Genomic DNA, 18,148 nt, shown 5'->3' with positions numbered 1-18,148 from the left:
TTCCTTCTCAGGACTGTTGTACGCAATGCATATGTTTGATGTTACGTACGTAATTGCTTCTTCTGGGAACTAACTGATTCAACTAATTGATCTTTTGAAATATATAAATACAAGAAATCTTAGGATTAAATTCTATTCACGTTAGACTTTGATAATATATATAATAAAGAAATTTAAGAAAATGGCAAAAAAAAAAGAAAAGGAATGCACAGCTGCTCATTCACCTTTTCTTAAATGAACCCGTCAGCATATGAATTGGAGAAATGATAATTACATATAGGGCATCTGATATCTGCACAGGTCTGATTTAAAAATCGTTGGGGGAATAAGTTTCTTTTAATAATTTTACAAGTGCGTAAATTATGTATCTCAAATTACCTATAATTACTTTCTTTTTCCTTTATCAAACTTCTACATATAGAGTTATATAATAACTTTTCATTACTTATTTTTCTTTGCATTTCTCATGTACTATATAGTCTCAAGGTTTTGTAAATTAACAAGTTAAAAAGGTCACAGTCGTCTTACGATTTATGGTCTACTTAAGACTTAAACTATAGACACATACATTTATAATACAACCCATAAATCGACCAAGACTATATCAAAAATCTACTCCCACAATTTCCTATTAATAATTTTAGTATGAAATCTATTACTATTCCACATTTTTTATAAAAAGGAAAAAGAGCCCACGATAACTCCAACTCGTGCTCGAACGATCAATTTTAATACCACATTAAAAGTTTTTCCATACTACATGTTTTTTGCTTCGAGCTTTTTAGCTTCTAGAAAGCAGAAACCATACATAAGGAGTTTCAAGTAAGTAGGACCTTCATTCTGTAAGATAATTAAAATGTTTCCCTAGTTGATGTATTATCATGGGAAACTATAAACAGGGTTTCCCTGAACGGTAGAAGATAAAGTTTCCACTTTTAGCTTCAAAAGCCATAATTGTTATGCCATGCCTCGGTCTCAATTTGCATGAACTATCTATGCTTCCCCCATCACATCATTGCGTATATCTTTTTGTTTAACAAAAAAAATTAAAACAATAATTTCAAAATATGTGGACAAAAAAAAAAAAAATCGAAAGGTTATTTACAAGCTTTTTAAACCAATAATTACAATTTAGTAGGTGCAGTCAGGTGGATCCCGGGATGAAGCTGAATTGGTCATTCACTCAACTAATTCGAACCAACTTCTCTCCTACCCCTCAACCTTAAAATTTCCCATGCATTTCGTATTTTCTCACATTTGTCTATGTAGATTCTTACATCTGGCATCTCTTCAGATTCCTCATTTCACTTAAAAAAAATAAAAAAAATAATTAATTAGAAAATTTATGCCGCCTTCAATTTAGCTGTATGATTTGTGAATTTATTAGTAGTAATTGTTTGCCAAAACTGAAATGCTAAACATTAAACATTAATGTATTCATCTTGGCCGTACATCTTCCTCGTTCCCAACTGAAAATTTTGCGTCTAGTTTCATAAATGTGTAATATGTTTCAAGGATTAATTTATTTTTCTTGAGCAGACAGGGGGTTGCACGGAACCTTTCAATAGGGTGCCTTTGGTTGCAGTAGGTGAATCTGGAGAGGAAGATATTAAATTAATGGGGCCGACAATCACTTTCATCAATTGATCATCATCTTCAACATGAGCCAAGCCCCGTGTTATCCAATTACATTTAAAGTCCCCTCCATTTGTACATCTAATTAGATTTCATCAGAGTCTACTTGCACGTTTGGGTTCAATTCTCCAATGAGATCACCTTATCAACCCCATTAATCTAATATTACTTAATTCTAATTTATTCTTTCATATATATATATATATATATTGATATTGCTTGTGCAGATTAGGTCAACTCTTGTTTATGATGATTTTATTATGTAATTAAATATTCTAAATCAACTGACACAACATTTCATTATCACTTTTCCTTCATAAATGAAATTTTAAAATGGTTAATGTCATTTGTATTTAGTGTAGGTGACCTGGCCCAGCCCCTAGAAATGGTTTTCAGTTTTACTCTTGTTGTTATTGTTATCTGCTCTACAATTATGATTTATGATAGTGCTAGAGATCAGAAAAGTCACTTCACATGGGAAAACTTAGGAGAAAAAAAAAAAAAAAACAGTACCCCATATGTCTTTTGTCACCTTCAATCTTTCTATTCTCTTGAATATCATTTGTTACAAGCAATGCGTAAGTAACCCCTTCAATCTTTCCAATTTCTTCTACCATGGGCAAGCTAGATTAATATATCTTTAACCAATTTGTTTTCAGTTTCATTTACATCAAAGAAAATTAAAAATTACCTTTGTCTTGGTCTTCATTTGATCCTACCAGCCACAATGAGGAGTATAGCAACTTGTTACAGTGAACATGCCATAAAAGTCTCAGATTCCTATTGTTCAGGCCCTTCGAGGCAGCCTTATCTTTCTCCAAATTTGATCCCTTCAATCCCAAATTCAGTTTCATGTATATACAAGGCCAGGCTCTCTCCTCAGAAGCATCTCCATGTAACACTCACTTGGTGCAGTAATTTCATAGGCCAAGGTTTCGCCATTAATGTCTGCGTCGACGGCAACGTCTCTGCCTATGCCTCTCCATCCAAATTCCATGTAAATTCTCATCAGTTGCGAGATAGCAAAGGGTCCAAAACTTTCCACTCCTGCAACTCAAGGGTCGAAGTTTACTGGGATCTTTCAAACGCTCAGTTTGACAATGGACCTGAACCAAGCCACGAGTTTTACATAATCGTTGTGGTTGACTCTGTACTTAGTCTATTCATTGGAGACATGGAGGACGAACAGAGTGTTAAGAGACTCAAATCAGGATTCCCAGTTGCAAAATTCTCATTGGTTTCGAGATGTGAGCAATTTTCGGGCAGGGGCGCTTTGTGTTCATCCAAGGTACAGTTTTGCGATGCGGGGACAGCACATGATATTTTAATAAAGTGTAGCGGTGAAGAAGATGGATCAAGGAATCCGGTTTTATCCGTATGCATTGATAACAAGAAAATATTTCAAGTGAAGCGATTGAGATGGAACTTTAGAGGGAACCAAACAATGTTTTTGGACGGTCTGTTGGTGGATATGATGTGGGATGTGCATGATTGGTTTTTTAAGGAAGCAAATACTGGATTTGCTGTGTTTATGTTTAGGACAAGAAGTGGATTGGATAGCAGGCTTTGGCTGGAAGAGAGTAATTTGAAGAACAACGGAAATGAATTGGTTGATGATCAGTTCTCCTTGATAATCTGCGCCTGTAAGAGCCCTGACTAATTTCTCCCCTCCCTCTCTCTCTCTCTCTCTTTTTTTTTTTTTTGGCTTTTCAAAAATACGTGATCTGAATTTGTTAATTTGATTTTATTTTTATGGTAAAATGGTCAATATTTCTAATATAGGAAAAAAATGCTTATCTTGGAATGGGAAAAATGAATTTTAGGTTGTGGAGTGGAGGTTGATTTATATTATTCAAATGGAAATACTGAAGCAATGAACTGCTTGCTTTTCTTTCTCTCTCTTTCTCTCTTACATTAAAAAAAAAAAAAAACACATATATGAAGGATTGAAGGTTAAATTTCAAAGCTTCTGCTTGTGGGTTTGGTTCTATTGCTCTTTAATTGTTGTGAAGCTTCTGGGTAATTGCTTTTGTAAAGAAAGGCTCAATTAGTTGGGTTTCTAGCTAATCTCCTGTGATGGTGAGGCAAAGTTGGAATACTTCAGTCTTTTGTGAAGTTTAATTTTTTGAACTTTTTTTTTCCCTCTTTAAGTTTCTGGTCGGCATCAATCTGTCGGGATTAGTAACAGAAAGGGCTTTTTCACTTTCTCGCTAATTCTGTGAACTAATGGAAGCAATTGACGAAGAGTGTAATCGAACTGAATTTGAATCCGTAACAACGTACAACTCCCAATCTTTCACTTTCATTCATCCCTCTTTTCTCTAAAGCCACAAGTTAACAAAGTTTAAAATCTCACTACTGCTGTTCTAAACATATTTGATTGTTCTTGACGCTGTTCATACCACAATTGTCAATAATGTTAGAGACATAAATTATCTATAATAGATATGCCATAAAAAAAATATTGGTTGGACGAAAACATCACAATCTGTACAATTCACATTAATTATTTTTATTCGATTAATATTGTTATTTCACATCAGTTTGTATAAAAAATAAATAGATATAAAATTACGGAATGATTAAATAAAAAGTGAGAAAAATACAATGAGAAATTGAATTTTAACTTATGAATTTCTCCAATTTATTGTATTTTGGGATTAATTGTGTCCTCTCATTTATTGACAAATCACGTTATTTTTTTGGATTCTTTAATTATTAAACTAATATTTTAAGAATCTTTAAACTTTTGCTTTGTTTTATCTAATATTTTTCTTACAATCAACAATTGAAAAACATATAAAAAATCAGCTGCTACGAACTATATATCATCGGCCATTGTTGATCATCATCGTAGTATCGGAAATCTTTGTTGACCAATCCACTAAAAACCATGGGCTTTCATCTCATCGGCCATTGAACTGTAAATGGTGGGAAAAAAAAAAAAAAAAATCGATTGCCATACGCAAGTGTTAAAGAGCTAAAATTGTGACAACTGCACGACTCATTCTATTCAGTGCCAGTTGATGTGCCTCCCGTCGCTATCCAATATTAATATATTATAAGGTGTCATTCTATTCGAATGTTTTATTTTTTTATTCATTTTTTGGAGTTAGTATTGTTTTGATGGTTGTTGTTAATACCGTCTGCATTGCGGGGTGACTGAAATTTAAACCCATAGATTCAATGTAATTAATTAAAAAAATAATATCCTATCGCATAAAAAGTGAGTGTAAATGTTGCTACTTAATAATATGATGACCCCTAATAAAATAATAATAGATAGACAAAATATGGAGCGAGTAACAGAATTTGTGTAGATTAGTATTAGCACGCCTCAAAATTCTTAAGACACTTCTTTAACAGTTAATAATTTTGTTAAATATGAAATTACAAATTTTTTTTTTTTTTTTTTTAAAAAGGGAGAGGTCTCCTCCTACACTCTCTCGTGAAGTTGCAACTATTGATTTCTTTAAATAAATTAATCGTGTAAATTGGCTATGTATTTTGTCTAAGCCAATCTTCCGGTTCTAGTGCATCAAGGGTCCATTTATTTTTCAAAATTTTCAAACACGTATGGCACGATAAGCTTAAAGCATGGATGTAACTGCAGCGGCTCTTTTAGGGCCTAGGGCTAGGGAGTTCTATTTAGGAAGGAGAAAGATGGAAGGGTTTTTATGTAATTACGGTGGGTATTTGTAGAAATATTTTGATCGTGCGTATTTTAGATGGGCTTTATTCACTGGCGGGGTGTTTTCAGGATTTTAGAGGGGTGCAAGCAGCTCCATTCACTAAGTGATTTCCACGTATGGGCTTTGAGTAGATGCTTCTGCCAATCATTCCATACTTTCGGGCTGGTTTTAGTTGTGAAAGCGGAAGTCGCCTGGCCTTTCCCTGCAACAAACACAAATTCCAGAGTTACATCGTGGATAACTTACAATAAATTTAAATTTAGTCACTCATAAAATTTCATAAGTGTTTTATAGCTTAGTCTATTTTTAAGTTCGGTGACTAATTTTGATTTGATATGAGTTATCGACAATATAACTTGGCAACTGCTCTGTGTGAAACTAATGTGATTAGGATAAACAACTTATTGAAGTGAAGTGAAATTGCTTTAACATTGAGAGAAAAGGCAAGTGAAGGAAAAAGTTGAAAAACCCAATATCATAGTACGAAAGATCACGACCCAAACAAAATAGATCACCGGCACAATGAAATTATACATTAAACGGTGGGTGTCATTTAATTGAATTGATAAAGTTTCTTACCTTCAAAGAATGAAGTCTGAGATTTTAACTCCGCCCATATGAATAGAGAGAAGATTATTCTATGGTTAGATCAAATGAAAATACTAAAAATTATGTAAACAAAAAGAAATTTTTTTTTTTTTGATTACATAAGACTATTGCTCAAATTACAACTCATATTATATGAGACTATAACTTATATTTACAAATCAGACTATTACTAGGACCAACTTACATCAATGTTAATGGAGCGCTGTCTAGATTTTAACATTTACAAATATTCGAGTGATGTATACTCCTCACACTTGGGTAAGGAAGAAGACTGCCTTCACTCAAATTTAATTAAGGAAGAAAATACCCCCACAATGCATTTGTGGGGGTTCGAACTGCTGCCCTCCAAGTTGGAGGGCAGCAGCCCTGACCACTCGGCCAAAGGCCAAGTGGCTTAAAAACAAAAAGAAGTTACTACTACAAAATTAAGAGAAATAAAACGTTAAAACACTAAAATCTACTGAACAACTCTCTTCCAACCGAAGTATCATCTCTCTCAACAAACAAATTCACAATTTAATATAAGATTATTTGTGCATCATAGACTTGCATCTATGGTCATTACTTATCATGATAAGTAATGCCTCACATGCTAATGCTATCAGATGTTAATAAGGGGACCATCATATTGATCTTAAAGAATCTTATGCGCATTGCATCTAGGTGCCGTTTTTATATTATACCATTTCTCTGTTCTTTTATTACTTACGTTTTTTTCTTATAATGCGTTGGATCCACGCCTAATGTTGGAGGCTGACTGTATATAAAGATTATAATACTGATTATTATATTTATTCCGAGTGATGTTGTTGTTTCTCACGCATACCTGCTTTGAATTTTTGCATCAGTTTGTCAAAATTTACCACCGATTCTCATGTACATAATTAAATTGCAGGTCAAATATATAAGGAAACTAGCATGCACTTAATTTTATTACTATTTTCTTGAAAAAAAAAAAAAAAGAAACTGAAATGTTATGATATTATGTTCATTCATGTAGCATATAGAGATCTTGGTTTCAAATGTGTATCAATTGTAAGTAAGTGCTAATTAATTCTCTTGATTGAATTGTACGGATCATATCCTTGTTCAAAACAGTGTTTAATTATTGTATTCAAGAATGTGATGGTAAAACTCACAGGAAAAGTGGCCAAAAAAAAGGTCTTAGATTTATGTGATTTGAAATTACTCAAACGCTAATTTATTTTATTTTATACGCGAAGTTTATGGCATGACAATTGACGTAATACCTGAAAAAAAAAAAAATTAAAGGAAGAGAATTATAGCCGGCGGGCGTGATTAGCAAGATGCTTCGATATGTCTGTCAGGTGACGAGAAGAAGGCGTTTCAATTTTGTAACATGAGGGCATGCGTTATGACTTAAATTGCTTCTCCAAGCATGGCGGTTGAGCATTTTTGTTATTGAACATTTGTCTTTTATACAAAAAAATAAATTAAATTAATGATCTTTTGAGTTCAATTTATTTTTCACAATTCAAAATCTTTTAAGATATTTGTGAAGGCAGATCTCGTCTAAAATTACCAATTTGGAGATACATAATTAAATTATGCTGTAATTAGAACTTTGAAACCTTAGAGATGATTTTACTAAATTTCAGTTGATTAATGACGTGATTTTTCTATTCAAAATGAAAGAAATCTTGCTCTTTTTTTTTTAATATTGTTATACATAACTGTTACTAATATTACATCAAATATTACAATTAATATTTACAAACAGATTATATAACTGTGACATTCTTCTTGGCATGTACTCAGAGGCGGACCTATGCCTGGGCTAGACTGGGCTGTAGCCCGGTCTAGCCCAAAAAAAAAAAATTAAAAAATTATTCGAAAATTATAGAATTGCCATTAAATACATTAAATAATATTTACTTCTACTTTTTCCTTCTTTACCTTTCCCTGTTTCTCCCTTTTGCATCCATCCAGCATCAACGATAAAATCCCTCACTCTTGCGGCTGTGGTGGTCCCTTGCTTCACTTCTTTTCGACTCAAGCACTTTCCATTCAAATTTTAATAGGTAAAAATCACTCTTATTTTAATTTATGACAGTTCCCTCTCTTGTTTACAAGTATGGATTAATTTATTACAACTATCTCTCTCTCTCTCTCTCTCTCTCTCCCTCTCTCTTTCGTTTACAAGCATGAGTGAAATCAAAACATCTTTTCTATGATTCTCTTTCTTGCAATAATTAGGTATAAAGTATAAACAATTAAACAAATATCAACAATTGATATTTGGGTAATAATTTTTTGGTGATTATTGATTTGTTAGTTACCATATAATTCTAATTGATGGTTGGCATCTCTATATTAGAATGAGTAGATAATAAATTGTCTAATAAATAAATAAATTTGTTTATTGAACTTCCTCATTTGATTAAATTAACTCAAATCTCATTGTTTATCTATTAATTTTTTTTTCTTATTATTCTAATATTTTACAATTCTTTTTTTCTCAAAAATTTGATAGGCATGGATATTTGTATTAACCACATATTGACTTGTATGAGCCTTTAATGTTGATTTTTTTATTTTACGACTTTAAATATTTTTAAAATTAGTACAATGTATAGCTTATAACACTTTTAATGATTTCTTGATTCTTACACAATTACATGTTGTTATAGGTTATAATGTCAAACAACAAATCCAAACCGAGGAAAACTCTACTTTCATTCTTTACTAAAGTAAATGATGGTCAATCATCAAATGGGACAAGTTCTATGTGCAACATTGATGCCTCAAGTTCTCCACCTAAGTCTCAAAGAGTCGAATTTGAGAAAGTTGATACTCCATCTACTATTGACACGCCTTATTTAGAACGTGATCTCGGATTGCGTTTTTCAATAAGTACTTTTCCCATTGACAAGCGTGAAGATGTGCGGATGACATATATAAATATGGGACCATTTCAACCCAAACTACAAAAGTATCCATCGACTAAATATGGTACGCAAAACCGTCGATTTCAATTTTCTTGGTTCTCGAAATTTCCTTGGCTTGAATATTCTATATCAAAAGACAAAGCATTTTGTTTTCCATGCTATATTTTTCATGATAAGCCATCTAAGAATGAAGCATTTGTTGTTGATGGGGTTCAAAATTGGAAGTATGTTGGTTGTGAAAAAACATGTCCTTTTGCTCAACATGAAGGAGGTCATGGTTATTCTCACAATGATGCCATGTTAAAATTGAGCAATTTAAAGGATCCATCCAAACATATTGATAAGAGATTGAATGCACAATCTTCGCAACAAATTTTGGAGAATAGATTGCGACTTAAAACCTCAATAGTAGCTACTAAGTGGTTAGCAAAACAAGCATGTGCTTTTAGAGGTCATGATGAGTCCGTTAATTCTCTTAATCGTGGAAATTTTATTGAATTAATTAAGTTGTTAGCAACAATGAATGAGGAGATTAATAAAGTTGTGTTAGAAAATGCTCATAAAAATGCCCAATACATAGCACCTAAGATTCAAAAGGAGTTATTGAATATTATTGCTAATAAAGTACGACACAAGATTCGAGAGGAAGTGGGTGATGCTAAATTTTGTATCATAGTTGATGAGGCACTAGATGAATCTCACAAACAACAAATGGCTATTATTTTGAGATATGTTGATTGTGATGGTTTTATTCGAGAACATTTCTTTGAAATTGTGAATGTCGATGAAACAAAGGCATTGACTTTAAAGAATGAGATATGCAATGTGCTTGCTCAGTACAATCTTTTAGTTGAAAATTTAAGAGGTCAAGGGTATGATGGTGCTAGTAATATGGCGGGTGAATGGAATGGATTACAATCTTTATTTCTCAATGATTGTCCGTATACTTATTATGTACATTATTTTGCTCATCGACTACAACTCGTATTAGTTGCGGTATCTAAAGAAGTGCATGAGGGATGGCTATTTTTTTCAAAGTTGAGTTCTATTATTAACTTTGCTAGTGCTTCTTTCAAGCGTTATTCTGAGTTAAAATCTGCTAGAGAAAAAGAAATTATAGATTTGGTAGCTTTAGAAGAGCTTGAGACTGGTACAGGGGCTAATCAAGTTAGAACTTTACAAAGGGCTGGAGATACACGTTGGAGCTCACATTTTACTTCAGTTAGTAGGTTTATTGAGATGTTTAGTGCAACTCTTGAAGTTTTAGGAAAAATGATTAATGATGGTTCTAGTCGAGATATGCGCGGGGAAGCTAAAAGTGCATATATGGAGATGAAATCCTTTGAGTTTGTGTTTATTTTGTTTTTATTGAATAAAGTTCTCGGAATTTCTGATATTCTTTGTCGAGCATTACAGACAAAATCACTGGACATCTTGAATGCTTTGAACTATGTCTCAAGTACAAAAAGACTTTTGCAAGAGTTTCGAGATAGTGGATGAGATGATTTTATTAGAAGTTTAGTATCTTTCTGTGAAAAATATGATATTACTATGCTTGATATGAGTGATTGTTATATGGAAGGTACAAGGCGTTCTTGTCAGCAAAAAGATTATGTTACAGTTGAACATCATTATCACTTTGATGTATTTAATGTTGTAATAGATTTTCAATTGATAGAGTTAAATAGTAGATTCTCTAAGCAAACTGGGAACTCCTCACTTTGAGCTCGGCATTGGATCCAGTTGATGGGTTCAAATCATTTGATATAGACAATATTTGTTCTCTTGCTGAGAAATTTTATCCTCATGATTTCACTCCAAATGAGGTGCTTGCTTTGAGAAGAGAATTAGAACATTATCAAATTGATGTGCTTTCTCATCCACGGTTTCAAAATATGGCTTCCCTTTATGAGCTATGTCGACGATTTGTTGAAACAATGAAGTCACAACACTATTTGTTGATTGATAGATTAATTCGTCTAGTCTTGACTCTTCCTGTTTCCACGGCCACAACAGAGCGTGCATTTTCAGCCATGAAACTTCTCAAGACATCACTTCGTAGTAAGATGGAAAATGAGTTTTTTTTCAGATTGTATGGTTATCTATGTTGAAAGAGAAATTACTGATCTTGTTGATTCAGATTCTGTAATTGATGATTTTTATAATTTGAAACCCCGAAAAGTACAACTTCGGTAGAAAATTTGTATTGGGATTGTATTTTTTTATACTACTTTTTTAAACTTATTTTTATTTACAATATGAATTTTACGTGTAAGACTCTTAATGTCTCTTGTTATTAGGTGTATTTTATCATCTATATATATGAAATTTCATGTTCACTTAGTACAAATTTTTTATTTTTTTAATTTAGCCCAAGGTATTGCAGAGTTCTGGGTCCGCCCCTGCATGTACTCATCTGAAGCGACTGGCTCCACTCAATGATTTGAGATTGTCTACTCCACTCACATTTCATAAGGAAAAGATTGTCTCCACCCAATTATTTGATAATTAAAAGATGACTGAAATTAACTCTCATAAATACTTTTATTAAGACGCGAACTCTTATACTCAGTATTATAAGCGTAAGGATTCTCCCACCAAACTACGTTGATAATTGCAAGCACTGACTAAACATGCACATCTATCCACGCTAACGTTGGGACTTGGGAACCATGCCGGTGACATTTCTTTGAAAAATTTTGCAAGCACAAAACGAGAGATGGCGATGAACAATGGGTCACGTGAAATCGGTGAGAATGATGGATCCTTCCAATCTATCTCGAACATCTACTTTTTTGTTAAATTGTTTTGTGTTCTTTTTTTTTCTAAAAAAAAAAAGGAAGTGTGAGATTATGTTTGTTTGACCATTATTCTGAAATCAAAATAATTAAATGGCATCTAGATGGTAGACTAGCACCGAAAATAAAATAAGTCACATGAGGATTTATTTCTTCAGAACTTTCTTTAAACTTGGTCTTTTTTTTTCGCCTGTCAAAAGAGAGACCAAGTTTTAATTGATTAATTATACCAAACGAACACCGCCGTTGAATGCTAATAATTGAGACTTTGCCCAGGATTCAGAAGCCTTGCGGCGTGCGCAATACAAAATTTAATTACATCACCGCAAGCTGTATTTTCTTCCAATGTGAAATCAAATAAAGCAACCCATTTCAACATTGATGACACCCCGATTAATATTAGACACAATCTGTTTTCTTACACTTATTATTATCGCAGATGATTAGAGGTTATGACCACTAGCACGGTTAAATGGTCATATTTCATAGATTTTTATTAGTTTTTTAATCGGATAATGATGCTTTATTTTATGTGAATATGGGTGCGTAGTTCAATCCACGGTTACAATGCATTTAATACTGAGCTTTTAATTAGAAAGTTCCTGTCATATTAAATTTAAAAATAATGTAAAAAAAAAAACATAATTTTTAACATACAAAGAGATAAAAGACATTGTATTAAAATTTATTTATTTTTATCTTTTAACTTGACTTTTATTTTAATCTTGTGAGAGATCTCTTATAAAAAAAAAATCATACATTTACTATGATTGTTTAATTAATACTTTCAATTTTTTTTTGGAGAATACTGGTGTAAGAGTAAACACACGAGACTTAAGTTTCGGACTCAAATAATGATGCGAGAAGATAACAAGTTAACAACCAATAGGTAATGGAGTGATTATGACAAAAATAATTTATAAAACTAAACTCTCTTACGAAGAAAAATAAAGTCCATATATTATTTAAAATTTTTTTATTACAAAATTGTTGTCAAAATTATCGTTTTATTTTCTAAAACCGAAAGAATGAAAGTAAAAATAAAAAAATAATAATTTTATTTATGAAATAAATAAATAAATATTGAAAGACAAGAAAGGCAGGTGGCACTTGATGACACCATAAATAAATTAAGCCAAACCTGAAAAAAAGGTCGTAAAACTGAAAACCTGGACCTAACCCATTGGATTCGGTGTCTCAGCCCTCCGTTTTCAACCAAAACTTGGTCTTTGTTAGCTTTCCATTACCCATTTCCCTTTTTTCTATTTTTAAAAATAAAATCTTCGCTTACCACGTTTTGACTGACATTACTTGCCCACCTTTTAACGGCTGTTGTTTTGAGAACCTTTTAGAAAACCCCCACCCCACTTGCCTTTCTCGTCTTCTTTTGACATTTCTACCCTTCCGTTAATTCCCATGCTTCATGCTTGAGCCCAAAGAAAAACCATTCTCTCGGTCTCTCCCTACAAGTTCGAAACACACTGACAGCAACAGCCCATAATTGGCAGTGCCCCGAGTGGGGGTAAAAGAGTAAAACCACACATAAACCGTGATCTCTCCAACGGCAAAACGCCGTTACCTGCTAAAAAAGACAAGTAGGAAAGCGACAATTTCTATGCCTCGCTTTCTCTACGAAGCCCTCACCTTCTCTCTCTCTCTCTCTTTTAAAAGCCCCCCAAAGCCACTCTCGTCTCTGCATAAAATTCGCTCTCTCTGTTTCTCCCTCTAACAAAACAAATTTTCTATCTTCAAGTCGATCACCATGTCTTGCTTCAAGGGCAAATACGCCGGTAATTTTACTGCTGTTTTTTTTGAAAAAAAAAAATCAAAACGTCGTCGATTCTTATTTAGATCTATCATCACTCGCTGTTTCTTTAGTCGGATCTCGTTTACTTCGTTATGATCTATGCTGTTTTTGACCGTGCTGTTTGTTAAATCTAGAACAAGTGGACCATTTGTAGCCTGTTTCCTTTAGGTCTAATTATTTTTTCCGACTCGATTGTTGATTATTTTGAATTTAATTCTAGATCTATTAATTATTATTTTAGCGTAACTGTTTCTGCTCAGTGTATGGTATTTTCCACGTGTGGATGCAATATAATCTGGACGGTTCATACTGAGATCTGCTTTTGTATTCTTTTAATTCCTGCATGATTGATTTGATGAAGTTAGTTTTAATCTCTGTTTAGGTTTATTTATGAAACCAGTTTTGTTCCGATGCAGCAAGATAATCTTTCCTCAGTAACTTCTTACCTCTTTCTTTGGTGCTTGTATGTAGATATCAGTCTGCGTTGTTGTGTGCTTCGTTGTGACTCGGATCCTGAGTTTTCTTTTATATGTTAAAAAATGAGTTTTAGCTTTTTAGTCTTTAAATCGAATGATTTAAGTATAACAGAATTTTAAGTTCTTTAGATATTAGTCATATCGTTATGAAGAATGCCTAATGATTTTAGGTGGAGTAGCTTAACATTCTTGAGTTACTTATGGAGTTACTTATATGTGACTTTCTGGAGTTACTTATGCTTTAGATTTTTTTTCGACATTCTGCAGATGAGCTCATTAAAAACGCTGCCTACATTGGCACCCCTGGAAAGGGTATCCTTGCTGCTGATGAGTCAACAGGCACCATTGGCAAGCGTCTATCCAGCATCAATGTTGAGAATGTTGAGTCAAACAGGCGTGCTCTCCGCGAGCTCCTTTTCTGCACTCCCGGTGCCCTTCAGTACCTCAGTGGTGTCATCCTCTTCGAGGAGACCCTCTACCAGAAGACTGCTGCTGGTATGGTGTTAAAACTTTCTGTCAGTTGTTATATTTTGAATTTTATTTTGACCTTCGAAACTTATTTATGTTAGTGATTTTGCAGGCAAGCCCTTTGTTGATGTCTTGAAGGAGGGTGGAGTCCTCCCTGGAATTAAGGTTGACAAGGGTACTGTTGAGCTTGCTGGTACCAATGGTGAGACCACCACCCAGGGTCTTGATGGCCTCGCCCAGCGCTGCCAGAAATACTATGAAGCTGGTGCTCGTTTTGCCAAATGGCGTGCTGTTCTTAAGATTGGCCCTAATGAGCCTTCGCAGCTGGCCATCAATGAGAATGCCAATGGCCTGGCCCGATATGCTATCATCTGCCAGGAGAATGGCCTTGTTCCCATTGTTGAACCTGAGATCCTTGTTGACGGTCCCCATGACATCAAGAAGTGTGCTGATGTGACCGAGCGTGTTCTTGCTGCATGCTACAAGGCTCTGAATGACCACCATGTCCTTCTTGAGGGTACCCTTTTGAAGCCCAACATGGTGACCCCTGGATCTGAAGCTCCCAAAGTTACACCGGACGTGATTGCTGAACACACTGTCCGGGCCCTGCAACGCACTATGCCTGCAGCAGTTCCTGCTGTTGTGTTCTTGTCTGGTGGGCAGAGTGAGGAGGAGGCTACCCGCAACCTTAATGCCATGAACCAGCTCAAGACGAAGAAGCCATGGTCACTTTCCTTCTCCTTTGGACGTGCACTTCAGCAGAGCACTCTCAAGGCATGGGCTGGAAAGGAAGAGAATGTGCAGAAGGCCCAGGCTGCTTTCCTTGTCAGGTGCAAGGCCAACTCTGAGGCTACCCTCGGTACTTACAAGGGTGATGCCCAGCTTGGTGAAGGTGCCGCAGAGTCTCTCCATGTCAAGGACTACAAATACTAAGCACAGTTGAAGCTTTGGGTGTTGTGCTTTATGAACTTTATGAGAGTAAATGGCGGTATGAACATTAGGTTGGCCCATTCTCATTCATAATTTTAGAGCTTTTTCATATTAGGTGGAGCAATAAAAAGCTTGGGAACTTCGGTTTGAGTGGTTTTGATCAAAACTAAACTGAAAACTGTGTATGCTTTTGTTTTTGTTTTTGTTTTTTTTTTTCCTTTCCCCTAATGGCACTAAATTTCTGTGATTTTGTCACATAATTGATAATGTTTTCTTGTGCTTATTGCTTTCGGTTCTTTTCTAATGCGTTGCTTTCTCACATGTGATTATGTCATGGCTGATTCGCTGAATAAATGAAGAGGTATTTTGACAGACGATGTGTTATGAAATATAGCAGGTCTCTTAGTTTCGGATTGAACGACCAGCGTCCCTGTTTCCCAAGCCTTATTAAAAAATCTAACAAAATGTTTGATTTGCTATCTAACGAGATCGATTCACAACACGAATGTGAAAACCAAAAAACTCAAATTTCTTTCAGTTGATAACGCTCACAAGGGCTCGAGCAAAACATTTTAAACCGATTCACAACATTTCTATTTTAGTTGAAATCTTGGAACGCGCTGGGATACGACAAAGCTTACTCGCAACCTTGCAGTCATTCTTGTTCTCATTTTCTCTGGTTACAAGTCCATTTATGTGTGTATATAGTTTTTGGTTTACCTTGTTTTCAATTTTTATCATCGGATTAAGCATCCTTCAAATTGGTTGCAAGCTTAAAGATAAATCCTATCAATAAATATCTCTCACATGGTTTCATTTTATTTTCTTTTTATTTTAACATTCATTATTTAAAAATAATATGTGTACAGCTGAATTGATGGTGGCTCCTGCGGATGCACAACCAAATAGATGCCAGGCAGAGATGTATCCCAAATAATGTGCGCGTCTGGGTTAACCTATTGCCCCGATTGCGCAGTGAATTTTAATCCATAAGTACCATGAAATTAAATCACTAGTTAAGAATATGGAAAGATAAAAAAAAAAAGTATGAATAATGTAATCATTTGTTTATCAAATAATTTTTTTCGAAATAAATTTGGGTTACGCAGTAGTTGCAAGTGGACCCTTGAATGGTAGTGTTAAAATATATTTATTTTTGCCCGTTAAAAAAAAAAATTAACGCGGAAGGGATAAAAATCAATAAAAGACCTTTGTCATAATGGAGTAATGATACAACCACAAATTTTTATACAAATTTATCTTATACAAATTGACGTGACATTAATTCATTAGTTGAATTAAATATTTCTTGGCCCATACGATTTATTTTATATTATTTTATATTTTTATTTAACTAATAAATTAATACTACATCAGTTTATACAAAAATTTATAATTGTAACATTACTCGTTGACATACATTTTTCAGTTAATCTGGCGTTATATTTTTCGATGGTTTGGATCTTGAGAGGCAAGAGAATCCGTGATCAATTGACTTATTTTATTTTTGAAAGTACCCTGTATACCCGTATTTTGTGAATATCATGAATAGAATTAATGTAACCTTTACAAGTGTAAAGGTATCGTGATCCAATTAATTTCATATTTGTCTTCACGTAATTTCCTCCAACAATAAACTATGATTTAAAAAGGGGGTTTCATGCCGATATTAAAAGGGTGTTGATAGCATTGCTGTTTCCTTTTGATAGGATGTTGTTTTTGCTATCTGGGTTAAATCCATGCGACTATTGGCACCCCTCTAGAATTCTTCTAAAACCCTTACTCTATTACAATTACATTCAAGGAAAAAAAACAAATAAAATTAACCCTATTTATTTTTTTCTGTTTCTCTCTTTAATCTATTTTTTTTAAAATAAAATTTACATATATAATCAAAAATCAAAGATAACATATTGTAATATTTGGAATGTCTTCCACCAATGATTACATCCTCATATAATTGACAAACTTGAAAACTATACTCAGGTTGAATCATTTACAAGATGTTAAATTCTGTAGCTCAAGAATAAACCAATAAAAGTCAAATTCTACTTCCTTTACAAACTAAAAGTAATTGAATCACATTTGCTTCTCTCTCTAATATTTTTTTATTTCTCATCTATAGAATTGATTTGCACAAACTTAAAACAACAATATTTTTTCTTTTTCATTTTTTTCATATTAATTATTTTTATTTTTTGGAAATTGGTGTTTTGAGTTTGTAGAAAGAGAAAATTTGAAAAAAAAGGGTTTATTTTTGTTTATTTAAAAAAAGAAAGATATTTTTTACATTAAATAGAATATCACTGAAAAAGGAGTTTTAAGAGGAATTTGGAGCGATGCCAGCAGTAGTGACTCATCAAATTATGGGTTCGTTGTAGCCCAATTACTCAGATGGATCAAGGCCACACACCACGAGCCTTGAGATTCAATAACTAATGATCATAACCCCACTATTCATTTTTTTTTTTTTTTTGGTCAATCGGCAAGAAAAAGATTAATTCGATCATTAAGACCACCCATTAATTTCTGGCAGCAATTAAACTTAATGTAAAACTGAAAGATACAATAAAGTAATTAATTGGGGTATTTTTTCTCGCTTAAGAAATGACAATAAATCTTAAAACGTGAACAAAAAACGTGTAATTAGATCATTTAACTCAATTTAGAAATTCAAAGTTCAAGGGCCGATAATTGCTATTTTTTGTGCAAAGATACAGAAAGTAGGGCAAAGAGGCAGAGGCTGAGTTGCTAAATTGATGCAAATTTTGGGGAGAAGAGTAGCAATGAGGTGCAGATAAATAGCAGACTACTTTCTGTTAAG

General features: G+C 33.6%; 3 protein-coding genes across 3 annotated transcripts; all 3 read left to right on the top strand.

Moving 5' to 3' along the window:
- Positions 1-2,362: 2,362 nt before the first annotated feature.
- On the top strand, positions 2,363-3,295 carry LOC18038103. The gene has a single exon (XM_006430229.2). It carries the CDS (start codon positions 2,363-2,365, stop codon positions 3,293-3,295), a length of 933 nt encoding a protein of 310 aa, XP_006430292.1.
- Positions 3,296-8,593: 5,298 nt separating this feature from the next.
- On the top strand, positions 8,594-10,345 carry LOC18038102 (zinc finger MYM-type protein 1). The gene has a single exon (XM_024182626.1). The coding sequence runs from the start codon at positions 8,594-8,596 to the stop codon at positions 10,343-10,345; it is 1,752 nt and encodes a 583-aa protein (XP_024038394.1).
- A 2,939-nt stretch (positions 10,346-13,284) lies between these two features.
- Positions 13,285-15,607, top strand: LOC18040008 (fructose-bisphosphate aldolase 6, cytosolic). The gene is made up of 3 exons (XM_006430227.2): positions 13,285-13,433; positions 14,194-14,421; positions 14,507-15,607. The coding sequence occupies exons 1-3, from the start codon at positions 13,406-13,408 to the stop codon at positions 15,325-15,327; spliced, it is 1,077 nt and encodes a 358-aa protein (XP_006430290.1). The 5' UTR covers positions 13,285-13,405; the 3' UTR covers positions 15,328-15,607.
- Positions 15,608-18,148: the final 2,541 nt, after the last annotated feature.

The sequence above is a fragment of the Citrus clementina genome, unplaced genomic scaffold (assembly GCF_000493195.1).
Source record: "Citrus clementina cultivar Clemenules unplaced genomic scaffold, Citrus_clementina_v1.0 scaffold_6, whole genome shotgun sequence".
NCBI lineage: Eukaryota > Viridiplantae > Streptophyta > Magnoliopsida > Sapindales > Rutaceae > Citrus > Citrus x clementina.
Note: the sequence above shows the minus strand (reverse complement) of the source record. Positions and strands in the feature narration are given on the sequence as shown.